General features: G+C 35.9%; 1 protein-coding gene across 2 annotated transcripts in view; it reads left to right on the plus strand.

Moving 5' to 3' along the window:
- The window catches only part of GRIK2 (glutamate ionotropic receptor kainate type subunit 2), a 571,111-nt gene that overhangs the window by 253,877 nt on the left and 297,973 nt on the right, over nt 1-19,261 (plus strand). For both annotated transcript variants that reach the window (XM_054722387.1, XM_054722388.1), the window contains exons 4-6: nt 3,320-3,501; nt 7,564-7,617; nt 12,274-12,447. In XM_054722387.1, the coding sequence (XP_054578362.1) occupies nt 3,320-3,501; nt 7,564-7,617; nt 12,274-12,447 (410 nt within the window). The remainder of the gene's footprint in view (nt 1-3,319; nt 3,502-7,563; nt 7,618-12,273; nt 12,448-19,261) is intronic.

Here is a 19,261-nt window from a genome sequence, read left to right on the forward strand (position 1 = left end):
TTAGAAGCCAAGAGAGATAGAAGTGCCTAGACTTCTTAGTACAGGAGATGATGGAAAGCCATAACTCAAAACTATGATGCTGCTCTTAGTATTCAAATAGGTGTCTAGATTTCTGCTCTCTGATGCTACTGAACCACTTTTATTCCAAAAACTGATTGTGAAAAACATTATAGGAACGACTTTTGTATTAAAAAATTCCAAAGTCAAAGTTGATCTCATGCAGTTGAAGACTGAATACATGCTATTACTTCATAGTGTTTATCAATGAAACAATGTCTGGTACATAGAAGATATGCAGTAGATCTATGTTAAATGAAGACAACATTTCACTTAAATTCTTAACTAGGAGATGGCAGTTCCTAGTAGCAACAGTTATTTTCTTAGATCTTTGATATTACTCCCCAGGGAAGCTGGCAAACTGAAATCTGTTACATTAATGCCAGCAGGGATGTATATGTGTGAAGAGAATAAGTAAACATTTATTGTATCTGATGGCTCCAGGGACTATCCACATGAGTTCTTAAGAGACTTGAATATCCTTGGCAATATTTATACTTAGGGCAAACTTCACAAATACTCTTCATGGGTTTTATTCTTCATAAAATTTATGTTTTTGAGTTAGTTGAGCTTTTTCAACTTAAAACTGCTGGGCTAATTTATAACTATATAACCCCTTTCCTTTGGTAATGAATTCATCTCTTAAAAATTTGATTAAAATGTTGTTGTTAGCTTTTCAGTCTAAATCAGTGTCAAATACCTTCTAAAAACAGTTCTAATAACCAGCACATTAAAAAAAAAAACCTATATTCGTCCTATGTTAATAAAAATAGCACCAATGATAACTGCCACTTATTGAGAATCTAATATATGCCAGTTTCTTTTTTGGTGTTTTATATATTAATACATAGATGGTTTTATCCAATCACACACATCACAGATTTTTGAACTGAGATTCAAATACAATACCTAGGCTATATTTTGTTATGATCGGCTAACTCCCCTAAGTCTACATTTAACTTGCATACAATCTTGTGAGGTAAATAAGCCAAGGGCAGTTTGCTCTTCTTTCTTCAGCTAAAGTTGGTATTGATCAGTCAGTGTTTTTATAAATAATTTTGTTAGAATAATGAAAATTTACAGCTATGAACAATTTAGAGATAATCCAATTGAATAATTCTTAAACATTTTGGTTTTAGTACCATTTTACATTCTTAATATTTTATGAGTATATTTAAAAGAACTTATGTGTTATATTTATTGATACCATATTCAATATAAAAATCATAAATTTAAAATATGAATTGATTCATTTAATAATGGCAATAGTAAACCCATTATTTAATCACATAAATAGCATATTTTTAATGAAACACACCTATATTTTCCAGAGCAGACAAACAAACAAACAAAAAATAGTGAGAAGAGTGGCATTGCTTTATCCTAATATATATAAAAAGCCAGGGGCTGCCATGACTGAAACAACTGGATGGATGACCAAACAGCAGGCTATGTGGGGCAACAAGGCAGGCAGGGGGGTTAGTGTAGGACAACCAAACGACTGAACAGTAGGCTGCATGGGGAGACCAGGCCAGCAGGGGGCTTAGTGAGGGACGACCAAAGAACTGAACAGCAGGCTGTGTGGGGTGACTAGCCCGTCAGGGTGGTTAGTGAGGGATGACTAAATGACTGAACAGCAGGCTAGTGGGGCGACCAGGCCGGCGGGGGGGGGGGGCAGTGAGTGGTGACCAGGCCAGTGGGGGGGGCAGTTAGGGGTGACCAGGCCTGCAAGGAAGGGCAGCTGGGGGGGACACAGGCCTGCAGGGGAGAGCAGTTGGGGGGGACCAGGCCTGCAGGGAAGGGCAGTTGGGGGGGACCAGACCTGCAGGGGAGGGCAGTTGGGGGGGACCAGGCCTGCAGGGGAGGGCAGTTGGGGGGGACCAGGCCCACAGGGGAGACAGTTATGGGTGACCAGGCCAGCAGGGGAGGGCAGTTAGGCATCAATCAGGCTGGCAGGGGAGTGGTTAGGGGGTGATCAGGCTGTCATGCAGAAGTGGTTAGGGGCAATCAGGAAGTCAGACAGGCGAGCAGTTGGGAGCCAGCAGTCCTGGATTGTGAGAGGGATGTCCGACTGCCTAAACGGGCAGTCAGACATCCCTCGAGGGGTCCCAGATTGGAGAGGGTGCAGGCTGGGCTGAGGGACACCCCCCCATGCAGGAATTTCATGCACTGGGCCTCTAGTGGAGAAATAAAAATATGAAAATTAAATGGAAAAAGAGGTAGGTAGATAAGAAGAAAGAGTAGGAAGAAGAGAAAAGGAAATTGCTAATCTGGTTTAAGCTTGAATATAATTGGATGATCATTTTTCTTATCAAGCTCTTTTATATATTATGTCTTTTGTATCAGTTCCTAAAGGGGTTTCATTACTTGAAGTTTGTATAAAGGAATACAGTCAATTATTTTTCTCTGTTATTTTTAAATGTATGATATTTCTATGACCTATTAAATATGTTTCTATTAGTTTGACTTATTTCTTAATGTAATCATGAGCTACTGCTCTAGGAAAATGTTTGCTTTTACCAATGTCTGTGGTTATATTAAATTCTGAATTTAATATTATACCTAGAAAACAATATTTAAAAGTTAGTTTATTTCTTAAATAATTTAATTATGATTCAGGCTATTTAGAGTCTGTTTTATTAAGGAACTTTATTTAATTTTTAAAAATATACCAAATTACTAAACCATTACTTGTAAACAAAAACAACAAAAAAGAAGTAACCAGAGTTTCTAACAATAGAGAATAATGACACAAATTATGTCCTTTATAAAACACTCTTAATGATGGACAAACTAGAATAATAGTCACTGACTTAAAACAACATATAAGACATTGTCACAAAACAACTATTAATATAAAACACAAAACAAAGTAAACCTCTATGCATATATTTGAAATTCACAGAAAGTATATGGAATATTTATATTTCAAGTTATTAACAGTGACAACCCCTTGGGAGTAGTATTGAGGTACATAGGGAGACAATTTGACACTATTCATTTACATATTTAAGTGATTTATGTTAACTAATAGTCATTTATGTATTTCATAATTTGAAAAATACCTTATAGAATTTCAGAAGTGATTATTTTAACGAAAATAACCTGGAATCTAGAGTTTTGAAATAGGAATTTTAATGGTCATACTGCATTATGCACATATACATGGGCAAGAAAATCAGACATTGTGGTATTTTTTGTGATTCTATGGCCCACTCCAATTTTTCTCTAATATTCTTTTCTTGTACCTTTTTCATTTAAGGTCTCATTCGTTTGCAAGAGCTCATCAAAGCTCCATCAAGGTACAATCTTCGACTTAAAATTCGTCAACTACCTGCTGATACAAAGGATGCAAAACCCTTACTAAAAGAAATGAAAAGAGGCAAGGAGTTCCACGTAATCTTTGACTGTAGCCATGAAATGGCAGCAGGCATTTTGAAACAGGTAATGTTTAAATTACTTAAATCATTAGTTTCTTTTTTAAATTTGGATTTAAACTTTGGACTTTGGTTTTCAAATCAAAGTATTATTGTTATACAGACAGTTTGTAAAAACACACAGTATTTTCCTAGATGTAATTTTCTGATAAAAAGTCTGACAATTGCTTTTAATAAATTGTTTTGCAGGAAAAGTAATGTCAAGATTGATGATCTTCAAACAGATTGTAGTTCATAGGTTATTTTATGTGGCTAAAAACTGTTTTTTAATGTGAATTTTGATTAATGACATAGATATTTCTGTTTTGTACTGAAATGAAAGAGAAACAGTTGAGCAGCTCAGCCACTAAAGTCAACTGATAGGAAAAGAAAAAGAGATTTGCTATTTAGCTGGCATCTACTGTGAGACGCCTTATACCTTGCTGGTGTTTAATTGTCACCACAACCAAAAGAAAAAGTGGCTATCTCTACTTTAAGATAAAGAGAATGAGTCTCAAAAAGATTAAGTAAGTTGACCAATATCAAACAGCAAGGAAATACCAGAGGGATGCATATCCTACCCAGTGACATTAAGAAATAAAACTGAAAGGAATAATGAACAAACCATAAAACAAACAAACAAAAACTCATAGACACAGACAACAGTATAATTGTTAGCAGAAGGAAGGGAGTGGGAGGATAGTAAAGGGTAAAGTGGGTCAAATGTATGGTGACAGAAGATTTAACTTTGGGTGGTACATACACAATGCAATGTACAGATGATGTATCATAAAATTGTACACTGGCAACCTATATAATTTTATTAACAGTACATTTAATAAAAAAGAAATATTCCTTCCAGAATAAGCATTGCCTACTTAAAAAGATAATACTAAATCAAGCAAATGAAATCATTTATAGCAGTAAGATCTCTTAATATTATTTCAGCACTATTCAGACCTAATAACACTTTTGAAAACAGCAGTTATTATTAGCTTATATCTTACAGATGAGGGAACTAATGTTGGGAGTTAGTTAGTACAAGGCCATATACTTACAATGTGGTAAAACCTGGATTTGAACATAAGTCTTTGGACTTCATTTTTTAGAATTTTTGTGTACACTGGCTAACACCACAGTGTTTAGAATTTTTTAACTGTCTTAAAATCTTTAATGTGTAGGATAAAATTTCACTACTGGAGAGTGATGCAGATTCAGATGTCAAATTATGTCCTTTAACATATAACTACCAACAGTAAATGTCTGTTCTAAAATGGTTATTTTATTAGACAGATGTTTGTCCAGTCTTCCAATATGAATGTTGATTTCACGACAGTAAAATATTTAATTGGATTTGGAAAATTGCTCTAGTGTTATATTTGGGTAATAAAGCATGTGAGGTTTTTTGTTTGTTTTGTTTTGTTTTTTGTGTGTGTGTTGTTGTTTTTTAATGAACAAAATGATGCAATAAAGTAAGCACTGAAATCTAGAGTAGGAATTTGTTTTCATTTAATATCAAAACGATTCTTGATCGCATTAAGAATACTCAGACTTGCCCAGCCAGTATGGCTCAGTGGTTGAATATCGAACTATAAGCCAGCAGGTCACGGTTCAATTCTCCTTCAGGGCACATGCCCAGGTTACAAGCTCGATCCAAGCAGGAGGCAGCTGATCAATGATTCTCTCTCATCATTGAATTTTCTAAATCTCTCTCCTTCTCCCTTCTTCTCTGAAATGAATAAAAAAAAAAAAAAAAGAATACACAGCCTTGGAAAGGAGACCTTTTCTTTATTCCAAGAGTGAGTTAACATTCAGCTGTTTGTTAGTAACAGAGCTTTGGTAGGCTTTCTCTCTAGGCTTCCAACTAGTATGCAAATGATCAGCTATTTTGTTCCTAGAATAACTAACTCTGACTTATTTTGCTATTTGAAGGGTGAGAGGCCTCTCATCTTTAATAGAATTTCCATTCTGCCTTCTCTGTGATTCATTCATTATTTTATACTTGTTTTCTTATGTCTATTCTGACTTAGAGATATTAAGAAATATTTATTCCAAAATAAACCTAGGTTAGGATACACATAAGAAAAGAGAATTATGATAATATTTAAAAAATATATATACAACAGAAAAAGATACATTGTGGGGCGCGGCTACAGTGTTTGGTCAGGTTCAAGCCTCAGACTAATGAGAGGGCACAAACCTCTCATGGCCACGTGCAAGTCCCAGCTTGGAGGGCAGGGCCCTCCCAGCACAATTATAGCCAACAGCTGTAGTGGTAAGCTTGAAGCTATGGTCTGAACACGTGACCCCATGTGCCTGAGTGATGTGGGCTTGATAGAGTTCAGGTACATGTAGATGAGTAGGATCAAAACCCACAAGAATGTTGTAAACATCTTGACCACGCCCTTACTTTGCCTGGTGAAAATCTGGCTATAAAATAAAGACACGGCTTGTGGGTGGCGGCGCTCTCTCACCATGATGTAGCAGTGTCCCACCGAGACCCAGCTTTCATTCTCTTGCCTGTCTTTTCTAAGCCTTTCAGCCGCCCCAACTCAGGTTCACCCTTGGCCATGCCATCAAGGCACAAGACATAATTATAACTAGATTAGTAAATTAAAAATCAGAGCAAAGGTAAAGTGAGAATGTGAAAATTAAGAAGTCAGAGTAACATTATCACACAGAATATGTCCTTTTAGATTCTACAACACTGTCAAACGACATGTATACAATAGTATTTTTTTAAAGTTACCTTATCCCAGAGATTTGTCTCCTCTTTGGAACGCAGTTATTCTAGAAACCAATTCAAGAATAAATAACTTCCTTCTTGTTAATGTAGCAATGCAACATTTAATAGGACTCTATTTTATGATTTATAAACTTTTTCTGAGATTCCTCAACATTTGTTAACAAACAATGGAACTCTGAGGAAATGATACAGGATTTGGAGAGCAGGTATAGAAGGGTTTAATCCAATATTTTAAATATCCAGAAAAAAGAATGGGTTTATCAGTGTAGCCTTATTTGCTTATTTGTTTGCTTAATTTATTTACACTAACTGAGTTTTTTTCTAAATACTGAGCAACAGCGAATTTGAAGTTCTCTTTTCTGAAAGCTTTAAAACTGAGTGGAGCTTGGGGCTGGCTAGATTTTTCTGAGGAAAATTGAAGGCACTAATTGACATGTATGCCTTAATAGCTAAGATGCCACCTCTGCCCAGAACGAATTTGTGTAGTTAGTGTGTGGAACAGTATTGAGTGTTAGATGCACCTGAAAATGCTTGTTTTTTACTAAGAGCTCTTTATCCAGATTTTTTTTTTAAAAAGAACATCATTTTTCAGTTATCATCACCAACTACTCTTTATTGGTAAACAGCTATAGTATATCAAAGGCATTTTCTCTTTTCAGAGGGGACATTGACACTTCTTATGGCTAGAAGTTCTAATCCAAAAGTCTTTGTTTTAAGATTAATAGTCTAATATTGACAAGGACTGTAAAAGTATGAAATAAAACATAGTGGATTGAAATTGGCCTACTAATAAAAATAAAAATACATTTCTTTATCTGTACTTTTTGAATGACAGTGGTGATGTACACCTGCTTCTTTAATGTCAGGGAAACGTCTCTAAAATGCTTTAAAAAAATTCCTATTGGCATTGTACTTTGCAGCACATTTTTCCCTAATTGAGTAATACCTTTTATCAAAATAAAATGGTGTTCCTCATTAGGGTATTGGTGGTGGACACATTACACACATAATGAACTAAGATGTGCTATCTCAGGTTTGTGTCAAATGAAATTTCTCCTTATATGCAAAGCAATAAGCTTCACAATTGCACACATTCAACTAATAGCTATTCTACCAAGATAATTAGTTCTGAAATTCCTTTAGTAACCACTAATCTTCTTCAACTATGGAGGAAAGATTTAGTTTGATTCAATTTTAATGTCACCTTAATAATATAGACTGATTCTTTATTAAATCATACTATTTTGTTTTCATCTGTCTTATTTACATAATGTATTTCATATAATGTGTACCTTTAATATCAATATACTTATATTTACTTATTTTTATTTTTTTACTTCTTAGGCATTAGCTATGGGGATGATGACAGAATATTATCATTATATCTTTACCACTCTGGTAAGTAATTTATAAAACATAAAGATAATGCTCTAAATTTTATTATTATGACTTTGCAGAATGGGAAATGGCTTTTGAGTGAGAAGAAATAATATGACTGACACTGTTGTAGTTATACTGTATATTATTTTGATAAAACCCAGGATAAATTATCATAACAAAGAACTAATATTTCTTGGTGGTAAGCTGATGATATTAAAATAAACTCATTTTAGATATTAAATTCAAAATATTATCTTATTTTTATATTCCTGTAGATGACTTTCAGAACATAATGGAATTCAAAACTAGTTCACTGAGAAATCAATGTTTTAGAAAAGCACAAATTCTTATGTGGTTAATTCTACTCACTTTACAAAAGTCATATTTGTTGAAGCTGCTCTTTTAGTAGATTGAATTTACTATATTGTATTTGTCTATATTTAGTTGGATTTTAAGTCAATATTATTTAATGAACTATTAGAAAATTGAATGTTACGTTTATCTTTTGTCTGCACATACCCACCACACAGTTTTTCCTCAAAAACCTGACTGCACAAAAACCTGACTTTGCTGTTTTATCAAACCTACTTACTCTTAGCTCTATTTCTTTATCATTTCACATCCCGATGTCTCTTTATTAAAAACATAACATTTAAGTGAGTAAATCTGAAGATCTAGTTGACTTTATTGAATGATTTTGAATCGGACAGCATCCCATGTACCAAGTGGAGAGGAGCTCTGAGGGGATGTACAGAAGGCTTTTAAAGGCAGAGAGAGGGTGGGAAGAAGGAGTCATAAATGCAGAAAAAGGTTATTTCAGGCAAGGTTACTTCCTATTGGAGGACAAAAGGGTATATTTAGGCAGATCACCTCACTGTTGTTGACCAGGAAATTACAGACAGACCAGTCAGATGATATTCCTGAGGAAGTTTGAAATGCAATTAGGTTAAGTATTAAGCCTTGGTTTGGTGACATGCGCTTTGCAAAAGTGATTCCATTTGGGGCCTGTTTCTTTTAACACCTTCCCTTGTGAAATAGCTGTATGTCTCTGTCACTAATTTGATTCCTGCCTGTCTCCAAAATATGAGAGTATCTCCAAGTTTGGGCCTCCATACTATTTTCTTTTCTTTTTTTAAAATCTTTGATCATTTTCTTCAGAAATGGTATGTATTTAAAGTTTCAATTGTTACCTTTGTTGAAATAAGATCTAAATGTCCATCTGTAATAATCTTTAATTGTTGTGTATTGCTACATTGAAGAATAATCCTAACTGTTGTGGCATTAAGATCATTTCAAATTATTTAAACTTAATATATTATCCTCTAAATTGACCCCTCTTCTGACTTCCTTCAAAACTCCTATTGTCTCTGACTCATTATCTCCAACAAAATTCTACTTGTCTTTCCTCCACAGTGTCTCTAGCACAGTGACCAATTTAACCAATGCTTTTTTCTCTGTTAACTTAAAAGTCTTCCAGGTAATCTCCTTGTTTTTCGGAGGGTTGAAACTACCAGATCAAATTGTTAAGATTTAATTGATCACAATAGCTTTGTGTATTAAAACTCTCCTTCACTGGAGATACTTCTAGCTGTAGGCTGCATTTTACTGGTAAATACTAAGGTTAACTCTGCTGTACTATCTCTATATCACTTCCCACCAGGAGAATTTTTGTGGCCTGTAAGAAACTCAGTGATAGGCTGGTGGAGAGGGAGTGGAAGCCTTCACTCCTCAGCAAATTATATTTTAATTCTGCCAAAGTTCAGTTCTCCCATAATCATAAGATTTTAGGGAAATCAAAAGTATCTTTTAATAAGAAAAAAAGAGAAAAGAACTAGTTTGCATTGTATAGAACACAGCCTATAACTGAAGGCCTTTTTAGTTTGATTCTAACCTAACTTTTCTAGTTTATTTGTTCGTTTGTTTGCTGCTACTCTCTTTTATGAATTCTCTTTTGTGGCCAAACTGATCTAGATCAGTCTCCTGAATAGATTTTATGTTTTCTAATTTTTGTCTCTACTGATACTTTGAATGCCCTCCTTTTCCCTTTCGTCTCTCAAAAACCTGCCCAGTCTTTGATGGCAGCTCTGAATCCATCTGCTTGAGGAAGTTGTTTCTGACTATAGAAATTAAAAGTCACCTGTCTTCTGACTTTTGCTGACTTCTTCTCTTTTACCCCTTAGCATACATTACAATATATTATTTAACCCATTGAATATACACTGAGTGGCCAGATTATTATGATCTCTGAACGCATAATAATCTGCAACTCAGTATTTATATATATATATATATATGTATATTATATTATATATATAAAATATATACATATATATTCATATATATATATATATTTTTAAATATATAAATTTTTATACTACCTAATAATAGACAAATATGCAAATTGACCATACCTCTGACACACTCACAAGCCACGCCTACCATCCAATCAGAGCAAGCATGCAAATTAACCCAAACCAAGATGGCTACAGCCACAGAGAGCAAGGTTTCCTAGGTAACAGAGGAAGCCAAGCTTTCCTCCTGCCCTTGCCAGGCCTAAGCCTCCACTCAAGCTACAAAGTTTCAATTATAGAAGGTAAACATATTCAAACAAATGGCAGCAGAATGGAGCTTGAGAGAGCAGGTCAGGGTTGCCGCTGGCAACAGGAGAAGCAATGCTTTTCGCACACCCTGGCCAGGCCCACCCGCTTAAGGCAACAAAGTTTCAATTATAACCCCAACAGAAATGGCTGTCGGCCTCGGAAGGAGCCCCAGGCTTGGTTCCGCTCCAGGCTACAAAGTTTCAATTGTAGAAGGAAAATAAATTCCAGATACCAGTGCCTCCACTTGGGTTGCCAGGAGGCATGGCTGGCCTGCAAACCACCACAGGCCCCTCGCTCAGGCCGCCTCATACCCCAAGGGAACCCCCACCTGATCCGGGACACCCTTCAGGACAAACCAGCTGGCCCCCACCCCTGTACCAGGCCTCTATCCTATCTAATAAAAGAGTAATATGGAGATTGCTCATTACTGCAACACACAATATAGCTGCCCCCATGTGGTCAAAGATCCTGCCCCCATGTGGACACAGGATGGCCACCACAAGATGGGCAGCAGGAGAGGGCAGTTGGGAGGCACCCGGCCTGCAAGGGAGGGAAGTTGAGAAGGACCAGGCCTGCAAGGGAGGGCAGTTGGAGGTGATCAACCCTGCAGGAGAGGGCAGTTAGGGGTGACCAGGCCGGCAGAGGAGGGAAGTTGGGGGCAAACAGGCTGGCAGCAGAGTGATTTGGGGGTGATCAGGCTGGCAGGCAGAAGCAGTTAGGGGCAATCAGGAAGGCAGGCAGGCAAGCAGTTGGGAGCCAGCATCCTGGATTGTCAGAGGGATATCCGAATGCCCGTTTAAGCCCGATTCGGCCTAAACGGGCAGTCGGACATCCCTTGAGGGGTCCCATATTGGCGAGGGTACAGGCTGGGCTGAGGGACAACCCCCCTCCGTGCACGAATTTCGTGCACCGGGCCTCCAGTATATATATAAAAAAACATATATATATTCATATATATATATTTTAAATTATATATATAATTTTTTTAGAAGCACAATGCATGAATTCATGCATGGGTGGGGTCCGGCCAGCCTGGCCAGGGGGGAGGGGACATGGGCGGTTGGCCAGCCTGCCTGCTGGTCGAACTCCTGATCAAGGGGACAATTTGCATATTAGCCTTTTATTATATAGGGTATACACTGAGTGGCCAGATTATTATGCATTCAGAGATCATAATAATCTGGCTATTCAGTGTATATCTTTGACTTGACTGCAAACATTGAAAAAGAAAAACCTAAAGATCCACATAATTTTATTCCTGCTATCTAACCTGTATAGCTGTGTGAGTCCAAGGCAAGCTTTACATAGAACCAATGGCATTAATCTTGCCCCTGTTCTCATGTTGTCTGTAAGATCAGTTAGAAAAAAAGGCAAAAGTCTTATGTGCTGCATGTTTTCATAGTTCCATCCAAATACTTTGATAGCTTTGGTCTCCTGCCTTCTGGGAAAACCAAAGGGCAAAGCAGAGCATTCACTGTATATAGACTGAAAATCTAAAGGATTCCTTATGGTGAAGTTGCCAGATAGGGTGTAGCAAAGGGACTGCAGGTATTCTGCAACAAAAAGGGCAGTCTTTTTAGCTTTTTTTTTTCTGTTTTGATATATTTTTTATTTAGTTAGAAGCCATATACTGTGAACTGTTTCTTAAAACAAAACAAAACAAACAAAACAAAACAAAAAGATACCTAAAATATAAAATGGCAATAACCAGCCAAAAAAGCAGGGCATAGAAAAAAAAAAACCTCTAGTTAGTTAAGAGTGGAACAGGAATGCATAATATTTAAGGATAAGCTATCCTTAACATGGAAAAGAAAGCTCATGTAAATATTAAAGGTGGCTATAAAAAGCCTGTTGTAGCATTGGTGGAATTAGAATAGTATATAGTATATATATATTTGCATTGCCAAAACATGAGGATATTCTATTTGAATCTTGGTGATTTGTGATGTTTAGCATCACTTGAGACACATTGGTGTTAACTATCCTAAGGCAAGCAAGAATAAGTGACTATTTCAATTATGCATGCTTGTAAATATACTCTTTTGATAATAACATGAAAACATTTGTCTTTCAGGACCTCTTTGCTCTTGATGTAGAGCCCTACCGATACAGTGGCGTTAACATGACAGGGTTCAGAATATTAAATACCGAAAATACACAAGTCTCTTCCATCATTGAAAAATGGTCGATGGAACGGTTGCAGGCACCTCCGAAACCCGATTCAGGTTTGCTGGATGGATTTATGACGGTATGAATAACCACTTAAACATTAGTTTATGTGTTTCTAAGTAATGCATAAATTATGAAATTCTCTGGATCGAAACGTTGGATTAATTGTTTGATCTTAAAGACATGATATCAGAACTACTATTACAAATAATTCTTTTGAAAATTTTTAAATTAGTTCTTTATTGAAAATTTACACTTTTATCAAAGTATCTCTAGAGGCATTTTTACTATGGTTAGAATACTACAGTGTTGGAATTTCTCTAAAATTAATTAGTGCCATAATATGATAAATTAGAGACTGAAAAGAAGACATTGCCTGACAGTTGTCCTTCTGATTTTAATTGGAAATCTAAAGGATTCCTTATGGCCAGTATATGATCACTCTTCAACATGTTGGTTTCTGATATCTGATATCCATATGGATGACTTACATTATACAAAATATTCCTTGAACTTATTTACTTTTAAGAAACTTTTAATATCAAATAATTTTAATAAACTACAATAAAATAAGCACATAGAAAAAGCTCATGGAGTAGATGTCAATGTTGGAGAAATCTCTCCCACACTTCTAGCTCCATATCCCAAACAACCAAATCTGAAACAACAAAGGAAATCCTTCCAAACTTGAATTTCTGTGAGATCCCCTTCACCAATAAAAAGAGCACAGTTTCCTACATGGTACACATTCAAAGTTAAAATAACTCCACCTTTTATAGCTATACATATTGTTTTAAAGCAAATTTATATATTTTAAAATTTCATATACTTAGGAATTTATCCATTTTGTCAAGATTGTCCAATTTGTTGACATATAATTGTTTGTAATATTTTCTTACAATCCCTTTTATTTCTGGGTGGAGTCAATTGTTTGTTACTTCTCCTCTTTCATTTCTGATTTTATTTATTTTGATCCTCTCTTTTTTTTTATGATACTGGTTAAAGGTACACCAATCTGTTTATCTTTTCTCCCCCCCCCCCTTTATTGATTAAAGTATTGCATGTGTGTTCTTATTCCCTTATTGCCCCTCTCACCCCCCCAATCATGCCCTCACCCCCCTGGTGTCTGTGTCCATTGGTTATGCTTATATTCATACATACAAGTCCTTTGGTTGATCTCTCCCCCTTACCCCACCCATCCCTACCTTCCCGCTGAGGTTTGACAGTCTTATCGATGCTTCTCTGTCTCGATCTGTTTTTGTTCATCAGTTTATGTTGTTCATTATAATCCACAAATGAGTGAGATCATGTGATATTTATATTTATCTTTCTCTGACTGGTGTGTTTCATTGATCTTCTGTATTGTTTTCTTAGACTCTGTTTTTGTGGGTTTTTTTTTTTCTGTTCTGATCTTTACTATGCCCTTTCTTCCACTCACTTTAGGCTTTGTTTATTTTTTTTTCTAGTTCCTTTAAGTTAGGTTGTTTATTTGAAAATTTTCTTGTTTCTTGAGGTAGGCCTGTATTGCTATGAATTTCCCTCTTAGGACTGTTTTCCCATAGGTTTGGGGTTATTGTAGTCTGATTTTCATTAGTTTCAAGGAATCTTTTAATTTCTTCCTTGATCTCATTGTTTACTCATTCATTGTTTAGTAACATTCCAATCTTATTAAATTTATTGAGCTTTGTTCTGTTTCCTAACATTTGTTCTATCCTAGAAAATGTTCCATATGCACTTGAAAAGAATGTATATTCTGCTGCTTTGGGGTGAAATGCTCTGAAGATATCAATTAAATCCATCTAATCTAGTATATCATTTAAGGGTGCTGTGTCCTTGTTGATTTTTTGTCAGGACGATCAATCTATTGATATCAATGGGGTGTTAAAGTTCCCTACTATGACTCTATTACTGTCAATCTCTTCCTTTTTATCCATCAAGATTTGTTTTCTAGATTTAGGTGGTCCTATGTTGGGTATGTAAATGTTTACAAAGGTTATATCCTCTTGTTGGATTGCTCTTTTTGTCATTATGTAGTAAACTTCTTTGTATCTTACTATATAGCCTTTGTTTTTAATTCTTTTTTTGTCAGATATAATTAATTGCTACACGAGCTTTTTTTTTTATTTATTTTTTTAGTTTACTCACTTTTAAAAGCTCAAGACTAACCAGAATCACAATTGTCATTTTCAAGTGCTAGTTTATACTTATATTGGATTAACAGAGAAACTGTAAAAGAAGGTTATATTCTTGTATAACTTTAGTTGTTTATACCAATGCTGCCAGTGAAATAGAAAGCTAATGCAAAGCACATATATAATTTAAATTTTCTAATAGCTGTGTTATAAAACATACAGAGAAAACAGATAAAATCAATGTTTTAAATTTATTTTATTTAACCCATTATATTAAAAGTACTATTATTTAACCAGATAATAAATATAAACTTATGACTGAGATATTTGAATTTTTTCTACTAAGCCTTTGAAAGTTGGAGTGTGTTTGACACCACATATATTAATTTGGACTAGTCACATTTCAATAGCCAATTGTAGCTACTGGCTACCTTTTAGTATTGTGTGGGTTCATACAATAATATTTAAACAAATTAAAATGTCTGATGTATTCTCATGAAATCTATTTTAATTATTGCTACAATTTAGGAAATAGTTCATTATTTTGGCAATTTTTACATTTCCTAGGTCACTACCGCCTGCTTTTAATGCATCAATCTGAAGTGGAAACTTTATAAACATAAATACATAGGTGGGCAAAAGGAGGTTAATGCAATAATTAATATATAAGTAATAATACAAGAATGAACTGTTTCGAGTATTTACAACTATAAACCTACTTTTGCCAGCCTCCATATTTCTGTTGTGTGGAAAAGCTTTTTCTATGATCACTGTAAATTTTTCATTAATTACTTCAGTTGGTCTTCAGATTATGTTTTTAATGGTGGAATAAAGGGAAATTTTAAATTTACCTCTTAAATGATGATTTAGTAATACAAATTGAGCGACTTCATAGAGATTGTGAGAAAATCATCGCTACCCTCAGCATCCAAGTTTCTGATGACAAAATGACATTTATATTGCTTTAGTGAGGAAAATTACCTACTAGAATTTGAAGATGTCTTATATCCATATTAATGATTTAAATAAATAATAAGAGAGGAATTTTATTCTTTTTCATAAAAAAGAGAAGGTTGTTGAGTTCTACTATTTTGATCTTAACTTAAGGTATATTTGAGAAAACTTTCTGAGAAGACAATCCTATCTAATAAAAGAGTAATATGCAAATTGACCATCACTCCAAGACACAAGATGGCCACCCCCATGTGGACACAGATAGCTGCCACAAGATGCCTGGCAAGGGAGGGCAGTTGTGGGTGACCAGGCCTGCAGGGGAGGATAGTTGTGGGGAACCCAGGCCTGCAAGGGAGGGCGGTTGGGGGGGACCAGACCAGCAGGGGAGGGCAGTTGGGGGGGACCAGGCCTGCAGGGGAGGGCGGTTGGGGGTGACCGGGCCGGCAGAGGAGGGCAGTTGGGGGAGATCAGACCAGCAGGGGAGGGCATTTGGGGGGGACCAGGCCAGCAGGGGAGGGCAGTTGGGGGTGACCGGGCCGGCAGAGGAGGGCAGTTGGGGGAGATCAGACCAGCGGGGGAGGGAAGTTGTGGGTGGACCAGGCCTGCAGGGGAGGGCAGTTGGAGGGGACCAGGCTGGCAGGGGAGGGCAGTTAGGGGCAATCAGGCCGGCTGGGGAGCAGTTAGGCATCGATCAGGCTGGCAGTGGAGTGGTTAGGGGTTGATCAGGCTGGCAGGCAGAAGAGGTTAGGGGCAATCAGGCAGAGGCAGGTGAGCGGTTGGGATTCAGCAGTCCTGGATTGTGAGAGGGATGTCTGACCGCCCCTTTAGGCCCGATCTGGGTCTGGCCTAAACGGGCAGTCAGACATCCCTCAAGGGGTCCCAGATTGGAGAGGGTGCAAGCTGGGCTGAGGGACACACCCCCATGTACAGATTTCATGCACTGGGCCTCTAGTATGTAAATAACTTAAAAGTAAAGATATTCTTTCTCTAATGTACATCCAGATTAAAAATAATATACAACCTAGAAAAAATTACAAATGATGTATTTTATTTCCACTTTGAAAATGGTGGATTGAACTTTTGAAACATAATAAGACAATGTCGCTGAAACCAGTTTGGCTCAGTGGATAGAGCGTCAGTCTGCGGACTGAAAGGTCCCAGGTTCGATTCCGGTCAAGGGCATGTACATTGGTTGTGGGCACATCCCCGGTAGGGGGTGTGCAGGAGGCAGCTGGTCGATGTTTCTCTCTCATCGATGTTTCTAGCTCTCTGTCCCTCTCCCTTCCTCTCTGTAAAAAAATCAATAAAATATCTTTTTTAAAAAATAATAAGACAATGTCATTTTAAACATTAAAGTGTATACTATTCTTTAAATTGTTATTTGAATTATGTCATTTTTAAGCAAAGTACTCTCTAACTTCTAGTAACTTATGGAAACTATTGAAAGATAGATAAGTATAAAGTAAGGTATATTAATTTCTTATCCAGAGAGGGACTCTTTGATAGAATTTTTTCTCATAAGATGGTACAAAATATGGTGTTAGAAGGAATAAAATTTTAGGTTCTTTCTTTTAGCCATGAGTCCATTTCTCCTCAATTCTTCCCTTCTTCTGAAGTGGCAAGTGATTTAGTGAAAGATAAGTGATAGAATAAAAGTGCATTGATGAGAAAATGTAACTATTAAAAATCCAGAGCATTATGTATAAACCATGGATTTTGAAATTTTTAGAAGAATTTTGAATGCCAACATTCTTCTCTTTGGTATAGCCATGGAATGCTTTTTAAGTGGCATTTTATATAATAAAAATTTTAAAAGTTTTCACATGTAAGAAATAATTACCCCTTCACTTATATATTTTTATTTGGCTTAGTACAAGCTATAAATATTTAACCAGAAAACTTACATGAGATTTTTTTTAAATAAGTGGGCTACGGATAAACTTAATTGTATGAGCACTTTTTGAATAACATTTCTTTTCTACAGTATGTACCAGCATTATATAATGACATAAAAGAGTATATATAAAATATTTTTGTTATGTAATATTAATTTTAATTATAAAATAGTGCATGATTATTATAAAAATAAATCAGTATCAAATCTGTATAAATATGTTGGCATATTTATGCCTTGCATGGGCAATCTTTTTCTTTCCTATTTAAGATTATATTGCATTCTATTTCCTTCCTAGCCATTAAATGTATAGGAAAATAAATTAATAGGCTATTTTCACCATGAATGGCATCAGGAAGTTAAGAGGGTTCTAGTCAGAAAAGAAGTATAGCCTGACATTGTGGCATTAGAAATATTCCCTTCATTAAATTCATGAGATCTCAGTTTTATTATAACTCTTGTTCTTTTTTTCTCTCTATGGTCCCATAAAAAAATGGTACTATCAGTGAAGTTCCTAGTTTTACAAGACCTATTATTATCAGTATCATAGTAATTTGTCACTATATAAGATCATAATACTTATACTTTCACACTCTTCATGTTTGAGCTATAAAAGGAAACAATGAACTGGATTTATAAGATTTTTTTTTTCTGGTTGAGTTAGCAGCTTCATTGACCCCTACATTAAGTGTTTATCAGATAAATGACCATGGAATACAAGGCCATTTTTCCTATAGTTGTAGTTTCTTCTTCCATGGCTTCCAGTCCTTATATTAATGTTAGTATCTCAGCAAAATGTTAATCTTCATTTGGTATAAACCCAACCAAGCCACACAGTACATCGAAGCCTGATCTGGTCAAGCAGGAAAGAAGAAAGCCCACCCCTCTTCTTTCACACATAAGGGTGTGTGTTTTTTTCCTCATGGTAACATGTTTCTAGCACTTTTCCCCTTGCCCATACACCACCATTCAGTTAGTGCTCTAATGTCTTTCCAAGATATCAGCCCTTAATATAAAGCCATTCTCTACTGTGCATTCTCTATTAACTATTCACATATTTCCATGATCCTGGGTGTGGAAAAACTATTCTTCTCTGCTTGATCAAATGACATTTCTCCCAGTCTTCTGAATAGACATCTGCTGTCTCCAAGAAGAGTTACTGTAGGGTGGGAATTCACTTTTTTGATCCATCAGAGCTTGATGATAGTTAAATTAATACTGATTTATGGAGTTTGCAGCAATCTCAATTCAAGAGAATTAAGTCAAGAACAAACACCTCAAGATACATTTTAAAGAGTCTAGCTACATCCTAGAAATCCTTCCCAGGGTTCTAATTATGCCTATGCATACTAATGCTAATGTACCTATAACCTATCCAGTAGATTTAAAATGCCATTTTTTCTTATGTGATATAGAATACCACATGTATTCCTTGATAATGTAAATTTGCAACACAAATCAATAATGTCTATGTTGGTTGGTTATGTTATTTGGAGTACTATAGGGAGATTACTGTTTTGGAAATTTAAACTCTGGGTATCAATTGCTCTCTCCATTCCATTTTTTCTCTCTTTACATTCACCAACCATCAAACACTGTCAAATCTGTTGTATTAATATCTTTCTTAACTACATTCTTCTTTCACCCTCAAAGCCATGCTTGAGTTAAGGACCCAGTGTTTTCTCACCTGGTTGCTGCAAGAGTCTGTCTCCTCAGTAATCTTACCAGAACATTGCTCATGACTCTTTGAGCCATGATCTGGCTCATGTTCTGGCTTCTGCTACTTGTCTGGCCTAATATTTGCCTATTCTCTGCTCCACCAAGCCACCCATCTCACCTTTGATGCACCTCCTCATTGTCTGAATCACCTGCCTGTATTAGAATACATGGTATATTCCTAATCCTGCTCTAAT

The sequence above is a fragment of the Eptesicus fuscus genome, chromosome 10, assembly GCF_027574615.1.
Source record: "Eptesicus fuscus isolate TK198812 chromosome 10, DD_ASM_mEF_20220401, whole genome shotgun sequence".
NCBI classification, from domain to species: domain Eukaryota; kingdom Metazoa; phylum Chordata; class Mammalia; order Chiroptera; family Vespertilionidae; genus Eptesicus; species Eptesicus fuscus.